The sequence below is a fragment of the Opisthocomus hoazin genome, chromosome 16 (genome assembly GCF_030867145.1).
Source record: "Opisthocomus hoazin isolate bOpiHoa1 chromosome 16, bOpiHoa1.hap1, whole genome shotgun sequence".
Taxonomy (NCBI): Eukaryota; Metazoa; Chordata; class Aves; order Opisthocomiformes; family Opisthocomidae; genus Opisthocomus; species Opisthocomus hoazin.
This window is the reverse complement of record NC_134429.1, coordinates 21,707,764-21,725,669: the sequence shown is the minus strand read 5'-3', so window position 1 is coordinate 21,725,669 and position 17,906 is coordinate 21,707,764. Positions and strand designations below refer to the sequence as shown.

Genomic DNA, 17,906 nt, shown 5'->3' with positions numbered 1-17,906 from the left:
AGATGCTCTGACGCGGCCTGGGACGACGAAGGCCGCTGAGCGAGGAGAGGCTTCCCCGTGCCCCGCACGGCTGCGGCTGCGCCCGCGATCCTCGCTCGCACGCGCGGCCCGCGCAGAGGCGAGGTCGGGGCAATGAGCTGGAAAGGTCGGGGCACAAAGCGAATGAAAGCCCCAGGCAGCGGCAAGAGCTGCGCACGGCTGTCAGCGCAGCACCGCGGCATCACCGCCAAAAGCTGAGGCAGCCTCCAGAGAGCCCCTGACAAGAAAGAAATAAGAAATACACCTTTTCTCCTCAAAAAAAGCCCCAAACCACAAAAAACCCAAACGAAAACGCCAAGCCACAAATCATAGGTTTCTCTCCCTGCTCTCCTCTACGGGTGCCCTTGATGTCTGAGGATGCTGTGCTGGACACTGCCCTCCTGAGGATTTTCCCAATCCGACCCCTGAAAAGTTCCTAGAACAACCGAATTGGAACATTTAGGACAGCAGCCCTTGTTCTGAACACAGCTCAGAATCCTGTGTTCCCAAACGCTGAGCAGATTACGATGGGAACAAATGGATTCAGATGCCGCAGCAAAGGTCTTGGTGGGTACCAAGAAGGGACGTCTTGGTGGCGGCTGCTCAGGAGCAGTCACATCTGCCCTGTGCTTGGCGAGTGCTAGACGAAAGCTGTGTAGCCCGCAGCACCAATACTGTATATAGACAAACACACCAGTAAATCAGAGAGCGAGAAGTCCGCAGCCAGACAGCCGGCAGCTCACCTCCCAGCCAGTTTCCCTCTCCTCCACGATGCCAGCATCGCTGGCCTTAGAATTTTCACTCTGAATATTGCAAAGTAGAAATAAGAAGCAGGACAGTGAAAAAACCTGACTCTCAGCCATGTTTCACCTTGGCGCTGACAGCTGCGATAACGCGTTATTCAGTGAACCGAATCCCCCTTACACACAAAATATTTTCTTGGTAACTGGTCCAGCAGTTTCAACGTTTCTTAGCTGCTCGCAAACCTGTTACACAGCAGAGATTTGTACCAGGGCTTTGCTTTACTTACTGTAAATAAACTCAGCAAGTTGGCCAGATCGTTCATGAGTCACCGGCACACCTGAGGGCCCAGAGAACTGCAATCCTCCTCCCAGCAGCACGCATGCTACAACCCCAGGCAACGCTCTCCTCTTCACATCCTGCTACTTCAAAAGGTCCAGACAAAGCCTTCAGAACATATTCGGGGTTAACGTCACCCCAGCGTGCGGCAGGGAGCAGCCTGCCGTGACCCCAGCCACGCCACGGACGCAGGGCAGCGCAGCCGACGTGCTGCAGCATCCGCGCTTGCGAAGTCTTCACAAAAACGTGCAGGTCCCGAGCCCACCCCACGCCTTGCTGCCATGGCTGTTTTTAGCCAAGGCTGCTTTGGATGAGCGTTGTGAGGCTGCAGAGAAAACTGACAACACCCCAGATGAACAAATCAAAAAGATGCTCCTGGACACGTTAACGAAAGAAGTTTTGTCTCTCTCAATTAAGAGAACCTTCGTACATTTTTGTATCACTTCACTTGCTTTACTCGTAACCGTGTGCCTCAGCTCCTAATCCCTTGTTTGCTCACTGCAGCAGCAAGGAGCCGGAGGAAATGCAGAGGCCTTTTAACCAGAGAGAGTTAAGTAAAATAGAGTGAACATCGCACAAATACCAAACAAAGTCAATTAATTCATTTGTTACAGAGCGAGAGTCCTGCATAATTTGTCCTTTGAGTAGTTATTTTAGCTAATTGCTTATCCAGCAAGAAGATCGCCCCTGCATGACCCATTTGCTGCGCAGGAGGCTCAGCTGATGAGAAGCGAATGGCCGCCTTCCAGAGGGCACCGAAGCGGTAGCGCAGGGACGCTCCGGATGCTGGTTTGGTCCTCAAAGCCCCGAACCAACCCTGCAGATGTCGGAGGGAGAGGAAAGCGCCGAGAGCCTGCTGGAGCCCTGCGGGCAGGGTGAGCACCGGCTCCCTGCTTTCGCACGGGAGATGACGGCTCCCCTCTCCGGGGCAAGCGTCCCCATGAAGACAGAGAAGAGAAGAGAAGAGAAGAGAAGAGAAGGCTGCGGATAAGATGCCACACACCAGGCTTCACTCCCACCTGTGCCCGTCTCCGTCGCTGCAATTCAAAGCGATGCATTTGCCCATCGCTTGCATTTTACAATAGCGCTTAAAGCAATACAACAATTTTACTTGTAGAGATGGTCATCTTCTGTCATCTGCATCGCTCCCTCAACTTCTCCACTGGTGTAAGATGAAGCATAGACAAAACCAAATGGCTTAATGCCATATTTGTAAAATCTTCTGGTTTTAAACCTTACTGGAAGACAAGCTGAGCAGAGAGCTGTCAGACCCGCTAACCACCTTCCAGCCAGCCGAAAGATGGAACAAGTACAGATGTTATTAGTCTCATTAAAATTTTGCAAATTAAACAGCGAGAAGGAACAGCCTTATTTATCTTAATTTAGTTCATCACTGACATTTATAAAATAAATACAGAAATAGTACTAGGGGCACAACTTACTCTCACTGGCAGCAGCAGAAGCCGCAGGCGCTCCGAGGAAGCTCAGGGAGGGATGCTGCTGCCTGCCTGCCGGGAGAGGAGCCGGACGCTGCCAGCCGGTCCCCGAGGGACCTGCTGGTACCCCTCACCCAAACACCTCTTGCTGCTCGAGATCCCGCAGCGGGTACGCCTCAATGCAGGGTTCATCTATGCAGATGGAAGTCAACCGCCTGCAGCACCTCAAGGTCAGGTGTGGTGGTCCAGCAGTCCCTGGCTCCGGAGGAGGAGGAACGTGCGATTCATCACATCCACCAGTTCTACAGTTTTCATCACAAGAAGCCACGAATGCAGCCTTGCAGTCGTACACGGTCTGCTCAGTGCAGGCACCGGCACCCAGCCGTCACCGGGCCCGCCGGGGAAGAGCTGTCTCTACCACTGTCTTGACCAACACTCAAGAAATCACCATTGCTTGATTGTTCTAAAAACACAGCCACGTTGTTCGGCAACTTCACGCTGCACGTGGCACTGTTAAATTAGGCTGGAAAAAGCCATTCAAACGGTACACACTGGCACAGTTTGGCTCTACAGCGAAGAGGCATGACAGCTTTGCCAGAGTTGATAGATTTTACTGCTCATTTTGTAAACGTGCCAGGCATTTGAGCAGCAAGCAAACAAGATGCCCCAGAACGACAGCATGCTGGCAAAGATGGAAGAAAACCAGGTAAATGGAGTCATTTTGAGGCAAAACTTCATTTCTCAGAATTAAAAAGAAATCCTGAACCGCGGGAGTAGTAGTTTTAACTTCACACCACAGCAGAGGTTGACCCGAACCACAGACCACGTTCCTCAGACCCCTGCACACACCGGGGCAGGCACAGCATTGCCGGACCCAGCCGGGCGAGGCTGGAAGAGCAGGAGGAGTGCGAGGCGATGCTCGCTTTGAGCCCGGTCAGGCTGGCGGTTTAAGAGCCACCACCTAGGAGCCAGCAGGATTTCTAGCAGGAAAGCTTCCAGTTCTCACGTTCCACCGGGAGACTCGTGATGGGCTTTTACTGCTGCTTTATTTCCCTCAGAATCAATAGAAAACAATAATCCTATGGCCAAACATAAATCATGTTGCAAAACTCAGCAAATCATCACATGGAACACCGCGGGATGAGGCCTTTTATTTAATTCCAGAGACGGCACCATTAATGGTTTAGCAGACTCCTATTCCGCCGCGCTGGAGGTCTCCATCCCCCACCGAGCGCGGGTGCCCCTGGCCAAGCAGTTCGGGTTTATCGGCAGAGCAAACGCACGCAAAGCGTACTCCAGCTCGCGTGTGCCCGGCGGGCGCCGGCGCCCGGGAGCAGCTCTCCGCAGCCCCAGCACGCGCCCACCCTGCCTGCCGCGGCAAAGCAGCTCGTGAAACCCCTTTTGCTGCTCGTCTATCAGGAATACCCCTTCAGGCTGCACCCCCAGACCAGGAGATTCTCAGGGCTGCGCTGTCTGTTCACATGGAAGAATCAGGGCAGGAAAAGCAGTGCCACGAGCGGGAAGTGAACCACTCCTGCGCCCAGCAAACGGCAGCAGCTCCAGCCAGCTCCGGCAGACCTTTCTCCGGGACGCAGCACAGCCAGGGAAGGGAGCCCGCAGCCCCGGACACCTGCACGGGAGCCACAAGCTCGGCTGGCCCCGGCAAGCTCCCGGCCGGACAGGAGGAAATCCAGCACCGACCCAGCTGAGGGAAACGGGAGAGCGTTCACCCTAATTAACAAACTTTTCCCCCCCATGCAAACCATACCAAGAACGGGCAGAAGAATCAAGTCGGTTTACCTCCTGTCAGTAAGTTACGGGAAACAAACAGGCATGGTGGAAATTATCTGAGAGTGTGAGATTTAAGGTACCTTTTTAATTAAAACAAAAAGACCAAAGCTGCGATGCAGTGTCATAAAGCAGATCATTTTACAGCTGGATGGTCTCCCGCTGATGTACTTGAAAACCATTTTTAAGTGACATAAAGTTTAACATACTGGTACATCTGCCTACCCACCAGATTCTACACAGAATTTAAAATTTAATTATATTAAAGTATTGTTACAGCGCGCTTAGCAAGAATATCAACCAAGAGTAACTCCAGGAGAATCTTTGCCAGATTTTTGTAAATCTGTGTTTCTCAGGACTGAGCAAGAAAGAAACCTTCCTAGCCCCTGTGCCTCCGCTCTGAGCCTCTGCATTCCTCACCCACCCACCGACTCCTCCTCCGCCCTTGGCCCGAGCGGGTTCGTGCACCTCCCCAGCATCTCGCTGCCGCGTGCAGCGCAGCGGGCGGGCGGAACGGCGTCTTCTCGCAGCAGCCTCTGCGCAGACGCGGCTCGGGAAGCCGGAGCTCCTTGTCACTGCATTACGCACGAGGAGTCCCCCACCAGATCCTCCTCTACATGCAAGCGCGGGGATGTACGCACCCTGGGGAACCGGCTGTATTCCTACCGGAGAATGCACAAAGCCACATGGGAATGGAATATCGCAGCGCAGCAGTCCGCGGGTGAAGCCCAGCAAAGCAGCAGCAGCAAAACAGAAAAATACATCCCTCAACACCTCACGGTGACAGCACGAGAAGGAGAGTTGTAATTAACTGCGTTATTAGGTTGATGCTGCAGAAGCCCAGCAAGGACTAAGGGGCTTTGAAGTCCATGCCTTAGAAAATGGGAGGGTGAATTGCAGGAAAACACTTCTGAATTCTCAGCCCCAGGAATTTATAGCAGCTTGCAGAGCAGCGAGCAAGGGGCCGGAAAGACAAACCGGAGAAGGAGCCGCAAGTTTAGAGCTGAAAGGAGAGCCGGCAGCCATGACAGCACCTGGCATGAGCACCGCTCCGCAGCACCAAGGGCATGCAGCCGGGCCCGCGCTCGTCAGGCATAGCCCGTTAGCTGAACAATTAAAGCCCGCAGCACCGCCTGCACCAGCGGTGACAAACCTCCCTCAGCTGCAAGCACATCGACCGCAAACGGACATCGTTCGAAAAGCTCGCAGGGAGGAGGAAGGAAGAGCAAAGCACAACGGGAGGCGACAGTGCGCACCGCGCAGCGGGAGAAAGGAAGCCTTCTGCTGTCCCGGCACACGAGAAACAGTAGAAATTCCTAGTGCCAAGGACAGAACCTTTTGGGAGGAGCAAAAGGAGTCAGTCCCCATTCTGTAAACACCCAGGAAGACCAAACCCCTTCAGAGCAATCCAAGGGCACTGCAAGCCTCGCAGCGCACACGGACAGCACGCGCGCCTGCCAAGCACGCCAGCGAGCAGGTCGGCAAGGCAGTCCTCACGCCACAGCAAGATAAAAGCCTGCTCATTACCTACAAGCACTGCTACTCAGCACCAAAAAAAAACCAAGATCAGTCTCTGTACAGTCAGCTCCTCATCCTCTGACAACCACGGTTTGTTATACAAATCAGTCTGGATTTTTCCAGTCTGAACAGCGGGTCCTGCACGACGCACGGCTCCTGGCTGCTCTTCACACAAAAGGGGCACAAAAATCATCCCCCCAGTCCCAGATTTCTAGCACCTGCCTGCTAACGCGCAGATGTGCAACTGAAATCATGCTGTATTTGCCATAAATCTTACACCGTCCCCATCTGGTAAGCGGAGCGCCGTCCCCCCAGACGCAGCGCGGCCCCTTCCCACCGGACCTCGGGCGGCCTGGCCGAGGGCAGGAGCGTGGGGAGAGCCACGACACCTGGCTCCAGCCCAGCACTCCAACTTCAGGGACAGACTTCCTGAAGGGAAAGAACTTTGTCAATAAATAAGCCAAATAAATAGCTTATTCTTAATCAGCTGGTATTTGCAGGCCATTAAGATGCAACAAGCAGTCTCAGGCACTCTTTCTGTACGTGGTTTTTGATGCGGAGAATACATTGGAAAAAACAAGAGAATATCATTAAAGGTTAATTATGAGCAACTTAAAGGTTATTTTTGCATATCTCACCTCCTGGACAAAAGATGCTTCTTCATTACCATACCAGAATATAAATTAAGTTGCAAAGCCTTTAAAATGCAAGACTTCATTTTGTTGCTGTTTAAAGCAGTATGAACAAACAGCAGCTTTCCAAGCCCTCCTGCCACCTCTACGCGTTAAGTAGAGCAGGGCACCTCCATAGGGGTCCCGCAACGGCAACTAAACCTTCCGCCCTTCCCGGTACCCTTCGACTGGAAGCATAAAGTCCACGGAAACATCGGATGGTCTGGCGGGGCTGGTTCTGCCCATCCGCAGCCCTGACCCAAAATCTCTCCGTGCACGTTTTTACCTTTCATCTGCTCTCCGGGACAAAGGCAGCTCCTCTTATTTGGCTCGCGGCCCGTTAAACTCGGATGGCACGGTCGACACAGGGGGACTCGCTCGTACCGAGCAGCCTCTGAAACACTGAGCACCCTCCCACCCCCAGATCGTTTGATCTAGAAACAGTCAGCGCCTGCCCAAATTCTAAATGCCAGTTTTGTCCAAAAATGCATGCCACGTATTTTCCTTGGCCATATCTACAGATGAGAAAAGCTCATCAAGCTTCACTGAAGGCAGACAGCAGTTTGCTGAATAATTTAATCACTTTATTATCAGACAATTGCTTTTTCTGATGATTCCATGTTTTCTAGGGTTCTCTGCCTCTCCAAGGGATGACGCTGCAGGACTCTCCCCTGACTCTGCATGAAGAGGAGCGGGAGCCTTCGCACCCCAGCACCGCTGTCCCCCACACAGCCGGGCAGCGGGGACAGGAGAAGTCTGCGTGCACGGACCAGCTATGGAGCCAGCATCTTTGAAGCCATGCCCAGCTGATGCATGGCAAAGCGAGAGCCTGGTGACCATGCATGGTGGCTGCAGAAACCAGCGGGCTGGAGGAGCCACCCTTCAGCACCCATGCCAGGCAAACCCCATCTGTAATGGATATATGGACATCTCGCTTTGGTTGTCCAAGTTGGCCAGTGCTGTCTTCCACTGTGATGCAGCTCTCCTGAGCTGCTGGTTAGATGCAAAGGGAAATCACCCCCTCCCAGCAGCACCATCACCCCCCCCAGCTGCTGCCCAGGCTGAATCAGTCATGGGAAGGGTTTGCATGAAATACTTGAAGCCTGTTGACTGATCTGGGCCAGGCATCCTGATGGCTCCCAGCGATTCTGCCATTATGTCACGTTAAAACAAAAGGGGTGAGCTGTTAAAGGAATTAATTATTGGTATCTCAACACCCCTGGACCACAGTGGCTAAAAATCTATAAGAATCAATGCCTCTTAAAACCATCTCTGTGCTGTTATCCTCTTTGGGGGGGGGGAAGAAAAAAAAAAAAAAAAGAGTAGGAAATACTGAGAGCAGCAAGAAGAAAGTGTTGAGAGTCATGAAATCTTCAAAGTGTAAAGAGAGCTGTGCCACACTTAGCAGGGATTATGTCAAACAGCATCCCAAGCCAGAAAGCTGACAGCACACACATTGCCTCTGAAGAAGGGAAAATAGGTCACACGCGACCCCAAACATGTAAACAGAGTTTCCAGCAGCACGAGCAGAAACCCCAGATTTCGGCACTGCATATGGGTGAGGCTGATGGTCCTGCACACTGTGGAGGGCACGAGCTACGTGAGAACACGAGGCCCTTTAAAATGTGCCTTGAAAGCCTAAAGAAGGTCCTGAGAGCATTTTTATTCACGACAAGCAGAAGTGGAGATGGACAGAACTTTTGCCATCGCTCACAAGTTCTGGGTGGTCGCCTGTTCACAACCTCCAGCTCCACGAGCTTCTCCTCAACGTGGAGCCTCCAGCTCGTTTCACAAGTGCCAGGATATCCCGGCAGCAGCATCCACCCGACACAGCAGGACAGCTCCCACACAGAGCGCGTCAGAGCCGGCTTGCAAGGTAACGACCTAATGCAGTAAATTAATTCCAAAGCACAATTGTTTTCAATCTTCATTTAAACCCAACCTTCGTTAATCTCACTTTAATGACAAAGGAAATGGAAATTCCCTTAATAAAATAAGTTATGAATATTTATTACCCTATTTTTACCTGAAAATTGAATAATTCAATTAATTTTACTGTTAATTACTTAATACAAAATTAATGCACTGCAAGATTCTAACTTCTCTTTAGGAAGCCCCCGATAAAGATATCCAAGATAAAACACATTCGCTAAGCGAGGCTGGCGGACAGGTAGGGAGCGGGGCGCGCTCCTGGGGCAATGGGCGCGGGACGGGAGGCGGCGGGAATCCAGGGGCAGGCCCCATCCCGCCTCTCTCTGCAGAGCGGGGTCGATCCTCCGCAGCCACCTCCCTGTGCCAGCGGGACCCGTCGATGCCGACCCCATCCCAGCCCCAGCCCCGGCTCCAGCGAGAGCAGGGCTCGCCCGGGGAGACGGGTGCCTTTCTTCTCACTTTCACGTCCCCCCGGGCAGCTCTGCTGAAACAATAATCGCATCAGGTCTTCCTGCCATGCTCCCTCTAAATCTCATTGCAGACCGGTACCCTCCGCTCCAGCCTAGACACGAGCCCACATTTAATGTACCAAATTGAATTTTTCAGGAAATTTCAAAACTCTGGAGCCAGCAAAAATCGCTAAAACAGTAACCGAGGAAAATGACTGTTGTGAGTGCATTTGCAATTGGGAAAAGTGATTTCTAGCCCGTCTAATGTAATCTGCATCTCCTGTTTCAGCCACCAGCACCAGCCAAAGCTGAGGTGGAGAAATGGTAGGACAGTCCTCTCCAAAGCACGACGCCTATGACGAAAGAAAGCCGAGTTACTTATTTTTCTGCTTTTCGCTGCCTCGTCTGGCCCTCAGGACCTGAGCTGGTCCAGCTCCCCCGAGGTCTCAGCGGAGGGTGGGGGCTGTGAAGCATCCACAACCCCCCCCACAGCCCAGCCCAGCTTCCGAGCAGCTCCCACCGGCCGATGAGCCCTTCCCGCTCCCGCCCAGCTGCGCAGAGGGAGCGCAGCCGGCTCCCACCGTCGTTGCCGCTGCTACAGAGCGGGTCCCGTCAGTTCTGCGATCTGTTTGGCTGGGGTTTATCGGGGGGAAATTCCACCCAGCCTGTTGTCCCTGCCTGCTACACCAACAGCGACGCTTGTTTTCCTGAAGCCAGGAGAGGGGAATTAAAGTGCTAAAAATAACCCAGTAGGTAGCAGAAGTAAAACCAAGTTACCCCAAACACATACTGACAGGGTATGTAAATCGCTATTGATTTGTAGGAGCAGGCTGCCGCCCAGCTCTCTTTAGTTGCAGAAATATTAATCACTGCCAAGTCCCACTGACTGAAAACAGCACTTGGGCTCTTTCCGGGCTGAAAAACCTGCATCTGGGAATTTCCCCAGCCGCTTCGCCTCTGAGTACAAGTGACGGCTCATCACGACGTCAGCTTCCTGAAACAGTTCCCAAGAAACCCACATCTTCTGGGCTTTGCCAGGAAAGAAACAAGAGCTTGGTACTTGCGCCAGCCCACCCAGACCCCTCTGGGCTTGCTGCACGCGCAGCAGAAGCGCGAATGCAATGCAGGAAGGGGCACACACACATCCGAATGGCATCCCAGCTGGAAAACCAACCTCGCACCTTCCGGGCACGGCCAAGTCTTGTCGGTTGCCTGAGCCTCACTTGCGAAGCACAGCTGAAGCTACATTGAATCGCTCAAGTGTCTTTTTAAAATACTCTAAAAATAATAATTACAGAGGGCACTTGGAATCACAGAAGCAAAGTGTCTTCATCCAGCAGAATGGTTTTGGGCTAAGAAAGTCGGTTTTGTCACTGAAATTCCAATGTAAATAACAATTAAGTTCTACTTGATATACAAATGTCAAGTAATTTTTTTTTTTTTGCCATCCTGATTTGCATTTAAACTTGGAAATGTCAGAGACTTCAGCCTTGCTGCATTAGCAGGAAGCTTCCCCAGTTCACCCTGCTGACTGGAATACCCACTGCAGATTATCTGGCACATTATCAAGTAACCAAACATCATTTCAAGGAAACATCAAGGTCGATGCCTTGTGAGGTGTACTTGTTAATTTATGTTGATGAACTGAAGCGCTCAAAAGACTGTTGTAATAATATTTCAGTATATTTATATCAGCATATTTTATCAATTAGAGACATTCAACAAGAAGTTTAATAAAAAAAAAGCAATTTTAGAGACCTTTAAAAGCTTTCTCATAGCTCCACTAACACCACAAGAATGGCGTCGCAAGAGGGTTCCTCCTCCTCCCCCCACAACCAAAGCACCACCCGACCGGCGCAGTGCCGTAAACGTGGGACCTTCTGCATGAGATGGAGACGAAGACACCCAGAAGCGGCAGGCACGTCTCAAAACCAGCTCCTCCTCTTCAGCCACCTCCTGCGCCAGGTCACCAAGCCCAGCCGCTCCGATGCCAGCCGCCCGGCCACAAGCCCATGCCAGCACCCCCCGGTCGCCCGCAGCCCCGACAGCCGCCCGGCCACGCAGAGCCCGCCCGCAGCGACCCAGCAGTTCCCAGATCCCACTACACACCACCTTGCTAGGAAACTCCAGAAGGGTCAGTGGTGCAATTCATTTTCATTAATTTTCTAAGATGAAATTAGTGGCACCCACAGCAGCAAACAAAGAGCAGGGAGTGTTCCAGTTCAGCGCCAGATCAATGTCATTAATTCTGTAATACCGAGAGCTCTGGTTGTATGAACTCAGCATTTAACTCTCCCAATTAATTTTTATACTTAAAAAAAAAAGAAAGAAAACTAACTCAATGATTCACGAAGGTCCTTGAGCAGCCATCACAACTTTCCTTCTCCTGGGACGTTCTTTCTTTCAAGTGTAAACACACAGGAGGAAGGTATTGTAATATTAATCAGAAAATTATTTTCATGCATTGCCTTTAGCAAACCAAACTCTTAAAATTGTAAGACACTGCTACACAAACATGTATAATCTCGTATCTTTAATGACGCCAAGTATGCCCAGACTAGTTCATATGTTTTCTGACCACTTAATAGTCTTATCTGGCAAATGTTCCACAAGAAATTATTTTGCCTTCATTCTGAAACGTGGATTACCAGGTCAGAAAAAAGCCTTCTCTAATATTATCAAATTACCTGCTGTCCTGCAGCCGGGAAGGGGAGTGAAACAAAGCAGTTATGCATTCACCAAGGTGAGACTCTCGGCTGCTGTCAGCGGGAAAGGTCCATCTAAGGGCCACCACAGCAGTTCTGGGTCCGGGAGGACCACTTGAGAAAGCAATCGGGTCTCAAATGTCTCCCTTTCCAGGTATTGCAGACACATTTTCATACAACAAGCAAACGCATTACTTAGAGATGCCCCCAAAAAAAGACAGAAGAAACTGGGGAAAAAACCCAGCAATCCTAAGATTACATAGCTCTTGCCTCCCCGTATTCCACGGGAAGCAGGTCCTCTCTGCTCCCTCCTCCGCCTCCACCCTCTCCCCGGTTGGGAGCTCTGAAACACCCGGGGAATTAGTCTGTCCTGTCTGGCAGGGCCGATACCTGCCCTTCTGTCTCACTAGAACTTCTGCCCCTGCTAATTACGGAGGGGGTGATGCCAAACGCTGCAGCAAGCTGCTCGGGACACCGCCGGCACCAGCTCTCTGCGGCGGAGGGCCACGGGATGCAGGATGCTAGAAAAGGCTTTTCTCCCACCTTGGTCCCAGCAGGCTCCCTCCAACAAACCTGCCCTTTTCAATAGGAAAGAGTTGGATCAGGAAAAAGGAAAAAGGAAAAAAGCCTGCAACACTAGAAAGCAAGAGATGGTTTTTGTGTTAGTGAGATGCACGGAAACTTTGCGAGCCTGAACATGGCAGGAACCGGCAGGAAAACATCAGCAGCAGAAACTTCAGGTATCGGTTCCCAGGGGAGCAGAGGAGTTAAACATTTATGGCAGCGCAAAGAAGACATGACATTTACTGAATAATAAACTGCAAACATGTCTGTTAATGCGGCTTTTTGGGATCTCCTCACCATCAAACACTTAACCCCAGCAAGCAAAACACCAAAACGCAAACAATCCCAGCGCCTGCATGTTAAACAGGCAGAGCACAGGGGAGGGCTCTGCGCTTTGTTATTTATTTAGAGCTGGAGGCTGTAGGGAGCACTGTCAAGATAAATAGCCCGCAACCTTGCTCAGAGGCTTTCAAACCCATTCATCTGAAGGGACACAATTAAATCCTGAACAATCAGGTTAAAACTTTAACCTGTCAAGATTGCAGCTGTTCCATTTTTAATCAACCTGATTTCATTCAATAAAATGCTCATTAAGTCAATTAATGAGAGTTTGGTGTCACAAGCCATCAGGCACGACTGGGAGTTTTCACTCGGTGGCCAACGCATTGATTAGCGAGTCAAGTCATCAGCGAGAATGAGTCAGTGTGCTGAAGCGTGAGCAACGTTACCTTGTTTTAGGGGAAGTTGTTAGCCATTCTTCATGCTTTTCAAACGTTATTAAATAAGCTGCAATTTCCTGAAAGAGAAACGCAGAAAGAAAAAAAGGTTATTTGCATGGCTGTGTTGGAACCTGGAAAGTTTTATAACAGAAGTTTCATAACAGAGACGAGGAGCCGCCAGCCCTGGGTTAGGTCTGCGGCTTCAGTCGGGCTTTGACTGAGATAGCGTGCTCGGTCAGTGTTTGTATTCACGCCGCCGAAGCCAGACTTAAACAACATAATGAAGAGATGCAAATGAGGAAAGGCATTCACGTTTTCCAGCACAGACGGTTTGCTGGTAACTTTGGTGACCGCAGCATCGCCGAGAGCCTTGGCGTTATGTCAGGAGGCAAAGGGGAGGGCAGTGACAACACGGACATGGGAAGCTAAATTAAATATTTATAAATAGAACAGCATTACTGCAGAGAGAATTACTGAATTATTAATCGTTGCCATAAAAAGCCAGCGGGTGACATCAACATAAGTCATCGCTCCCACTTGCAGGAATGATACGGGCGATTACTTCCAGATCAGAACCGATTTGTTCGCAGGAAATTATTGGCGCTGGCGAGATAATTCACGACGGTGCTTGTACAAGCGCCTGACGGACGTGGGACGGCCGCCCATGGATGTCCTTGGGACAAACCCGGAGCAGCTGCGGGGCGGCCACGCCGCAGACAGGCTGAGCATCGTCGGCAGCCCCGGCAGAGACCGGGACGATCCGCAGCGGAGGAGACGCAGGACCAGTGACCGTCCCTGACTGCGACCGCTGCTGCCACCACACCAGCAACGTCCCAACACCTAGAGATGGCCAAGGAGCCCAGCGTGCAGTCCACAGGCTGCTGGGAACCAGCTCCACCCCCCCACCCCCAAGATATACTCAGAAATATGTAGGTTTTTTGATGTTTCTCTTCCAAAAATCTCCTCCCAGCCAGGTCCAGAGTTTCCCTTCTCAGAGACCTGCAATAGCAAAAGCTATGCAGAACGGCGAGTGAAGCTGCCTTGAATGTTCAACTGCCTCAAATTAGACCCAAAACCCACGCGCAGTTTAATCTCCAGAGCTGCTGCAGAAGAAGTGTCGGCGGGCTGCACCATCACGGAGGTACCGCACACACAAGAAACAGGTCTTTCGACCAAGAGATGAATTTTTTCCTTTTTTTTTTTTAAGATAGTTCTATATAAGGTTGTAGCTGTATCGTACCAAAGCTAAAAAAATCCACAATGCTCTCCAACCAGCTGGCCCAAGCATCTGCTAGAGCCACAAAATGCAATTATATTACTCCCAAACGAGACGTAAAAATATCTTGTTTCCAATACTCTTGGTTTTAAGACTCATACTTAATGTCCTCTGGGTATTGCAGCGGTGCCAGATCTCCGTGTTATGTACTTTATTAGAGTTGTGTGAATGTCATATTAATGACTCCTAACCAACATGTTTACACTGCAAATAAATTCTCCCAGAATCCACCACCGCACCCCTTGTTTCCCAGGCCCGACTCCGCATTTTTAAACATTTACCGTAGCAGCAGACGATGGGAGCAGCCCCACTTCTATGTGAGCCAGGAGGAGGAGCAGCGATACGAAGCTCCGAAAACATCTCTTTTCAATTTCTGGCTAATTGCCACATAAAATTCAATATCAAAATAACCCGGTGCAGCCCTCCACCGGGACGCTGGTCGCTGGCACAGCATCTACGCTCGTGACCTTCCCAGAGAACATGCCAAACCTTGCACTGTTACAGGAGCCGCAGTTGAATCAGATGCACAAGTGCTAAAATTCAGGCACTGCACGGCCAAAAAGGCCCAGTCCCAGCTTTCCGTTGGGCTCTGAAGAGGCATCGCCCATCGCTCGCTGCCAGAGCCACCGATGCAGCATTAACTCACGGCTTTGATGCAGGGTAGGAGCCAGCCACTGATTTCATGTATATAGATTTAAGAAAAAAAAAAAAGAAGAAAAAAGAAAAAAAACCCAAGACCTCTGCAACTAAAATTCTTCAAAAAATATGAACCAAGAGCTCTGCTGTTTTTGTTTAAAAGCCAATACAGTATTTCCACCATGTGCGCTGTGGTCTGCAGAATTTTATTCCCAACCCATCCCGCGTTATTGCCCTCGACTCGCTACGTCACAAATCTGCGTCATCTCGCAGGAGCTCTGGAGACACCAAGGTCCAAGCACCAGCGGGTGCTGGGCAGGGAGCTCTGTACTTCATCTCCATCGTCACCCAGGCCCCCCGGACGCTCCCGGCAGATGGTCTGCAGGGGCAGGCACTTGCAGAAACAAAGCTCTTCAATGCAGGCATGGAGCCGGTGGATTCACCCTCAAACTCCTGCAAGAACAGGCAGGTTTGGTGGGCTTCACATTAGCACCGGATTTTGCCTATTCCTACCAAAATCCAACTTGCCGTAAGGAGAATAAAGCAATTTTTAACTTTCGTGGCTCAATAAACAATATTGCTACGGCACAGAGAACCAAAGTGTTTCCGGTAACTGAACGTGAGCCTTACCCAAGGCTTGCTTTCTCCGCTCCTTGGAGCTGGCCTACGCCCTGCACGCTGGGAACCGTCCTCCCCACGCTGTCACGACGGGAGGAGCTGCGGCCGCGTTCGGAGCGCTGCTGTCCTGGGCCTGCTCAGCAGATCTGGGCAGGCCAGAGAAGGAGCTGCAGGTCGATGCCGCGGCCACGCCGGCGACCCGCCGCAGCACACGCAGTTACCGAGATGCCCGGGGAGCTCCCACCCTGCTGCGGCCGCACAGAAAGCCACAGCCCCAGCCGAGCTGGATCTTCAGACAACTCAAAATGTATAATTCAATTCTTCTAACAGGATAAAAGAAGGATCCTCATCAACTAGGATACGAGCTCCCCCAGGCTTTCTGCGTAATGATATATTACAGCCTGATTTCCCTCCTCCAGAGGAAATACCTTGGGTAACAAGGAAAATCTCGCTCACGGCAGCACTGTAAATTAACACGTACAGCAAAGAGACAGCAAATCCTCCACGCTGCCTTTTGTGCCCAGAGTACTCAGAATCACAAGGACTGGCGTGCAAACAGCGCAAAAACACCCTGAAACCCTCCTGCCTCGCCTGCCTGCCCTGCCCGCGCCTGCCTGCGACCCGTTGCCCAGAGCACCGCGTCCTTCCCCGGGACTTTCGGCATCACCAGCGAGGAGGGCCTGGCGTGCTCGGCATCGCAGGCTGCCGGCTCCTCGACCCGGTTCGCACAGCCGCCGGTGCATGGTCTGACCAGGGTTTGGTGCCAGGAGATCCTGTGCCACCGTGACCGAACGTCCCCCCAGCCACACAACCCCACGCCGCGCTGTGCCGGGGAGCGGCAAGCAGAGGCCCCATCTGCGGTCTGACACCGAGGTGCCGGCTCCTGGCACCGCACAGCAGCGGCTCTGGGAGAACAACCTCTCGTCTGCCGCCTCAGACCGGAGCGGCACGGCCAGGCGACGCGGCGATGCTCGCCGTGAACACTCGCACGCGCACAGAGCCAGGCGAAGAGGTGAGTGTCGGTGAAAGGCACATCACGGGCACCGGGCTGAGCCCCAAACCGGCGCTGCACGGCAAGACGCCAGATTTCTCAGGGAAACACATAGGAGAGCTACGAGCACCAGGCACAAGAAATTGAGGAGCTCAGCGGCAAGACGCCTCGGGCCAGCACCCACAGCCTGGACAGAGAAAGCCTGTCCCATGGATGGGATGCTCAGGACCAGCGTGGGGAGGATGTGCTGGGGAAGGCTCCTCTGCTGTCAGCAGCAAACCCCCTCTAAATCCCATTCTTTACATGTTCTGCTTTCTGTAACTATACAATTTTGTGTCCATCGCCCAGGGAAGTCCCAGCAAACCGCGGAAGCCAGGGTTGGCAGCAAACAGATGGGCACTGCACGCGCGGTGGATGCTCCGAGGTCGCAGGCAGGAGCAGAAGGAGATGCTTTTTGTGGAAAAGATGATGCAGGTGGCATGCACACACAAATCCGCAGCCAAGCAGCTCCTCCAAGCAAAGCCCAAACCAAGCTAAGGGCAAGCCCAAGCAGCTCAAATTATAAAAAAGCATTATTTTTTCAAATGTGTCAGTGTGGGGAGGAAAACACTGCCTGTGAGACGCAAAACACAAGGATGCGGTTTTTGAGAAGCCCTGAAGCCACAGGCAGCACAGCAGAGCTGCAGCCGGGAGCAGTCAGCGCTGCAAACACCCACCGTCAAAGCCCACCCCGAGCAGCCCAAGCGTGGGCATTTTCCTCCCAAGCACCATGTCTCACGCACCTTCGTGTAATAAATTAACTCCTACAGAGTTTTTGCTACACTCATTGGGAAAAAACAAAGCTGAAAGGCCCAGAGAAAGCGGCCAGACTAACGCTGACGGTCTATCAACAGTTTGCAAGAGATGCTTCTCGGACACGCGTGCCTGCTGGCGCGGCGGGCTCAGGCGGGGCAGCTAACCAAAAGCCAGCCGGTCCTCCTCAGCTGCTCGGGGCCTGCGCCCTGTCACACCAACGCCATTTGTCCTTTAAAGAAAGGGGGAAGAAACAGATTTATCACTAGAAGACACAAAGTCATTAAACAATTGAAAACAAAACTATAGGCACAATAAAAGCCCTCTGATAAAAAAAAAACCCTTGCGCATTTTAATGTGCGTTAATTCCCCTAATGATTCACTCTGTGTGTCTTACAGGGTCAAATCAATGTCTTCGTCAAAAAATTCAATTACATCCCATTCATCGTCTCTTTGGAGCGGGGCTATTGTCTGCTTTTGTTTCCTCTCAAACCCTTTCTGGGCTGCTTCTTGCCCAAGACTACAAACAAAAGGCAGCGCGGCCCCAGCAAGGTCAGACAAGACAGAGCCAGGCTTGGGAAGCCCAGCTCCCCGTCCTCAGCTTCACTGTTTAATTACGAAGCGAGCGACGGAAATGGAAGGCCGCACGCCGCGAGCGCCCAGCGAGCCCCGGTCAGGGCCAGCGGCACCGGGCGGACCCGAGGCCAGCCGGG

General features: G+C 51.8%; 1 protein-coding gene across 6 annotated transcripts in view; it reads right to left on the bottom strand.

Moving 5' to 3' along the window:
* Positions 1–17,906, bottom strand: part of CAMTA1 (calmodulin binding transcription activator 1) — a 310,966-nt gene that overhangs the window by 220,796 nt on the left and 72,264 nt on the right. For all 6 annotated transcript variants that reach the window (XM_075437588.1, XM_075437589.1, XM_075437593.1 and 3 more), the window contains one exon: positions 12,890–12,957. In XM_075437588.1, coding sequence (XP_075293703.1) covers positions 12,890–12,957 — 68 coding nt within the window. The remainder of the gene's footprint in view (positions 1–12,889; positions 12,958–17,906) is intronic.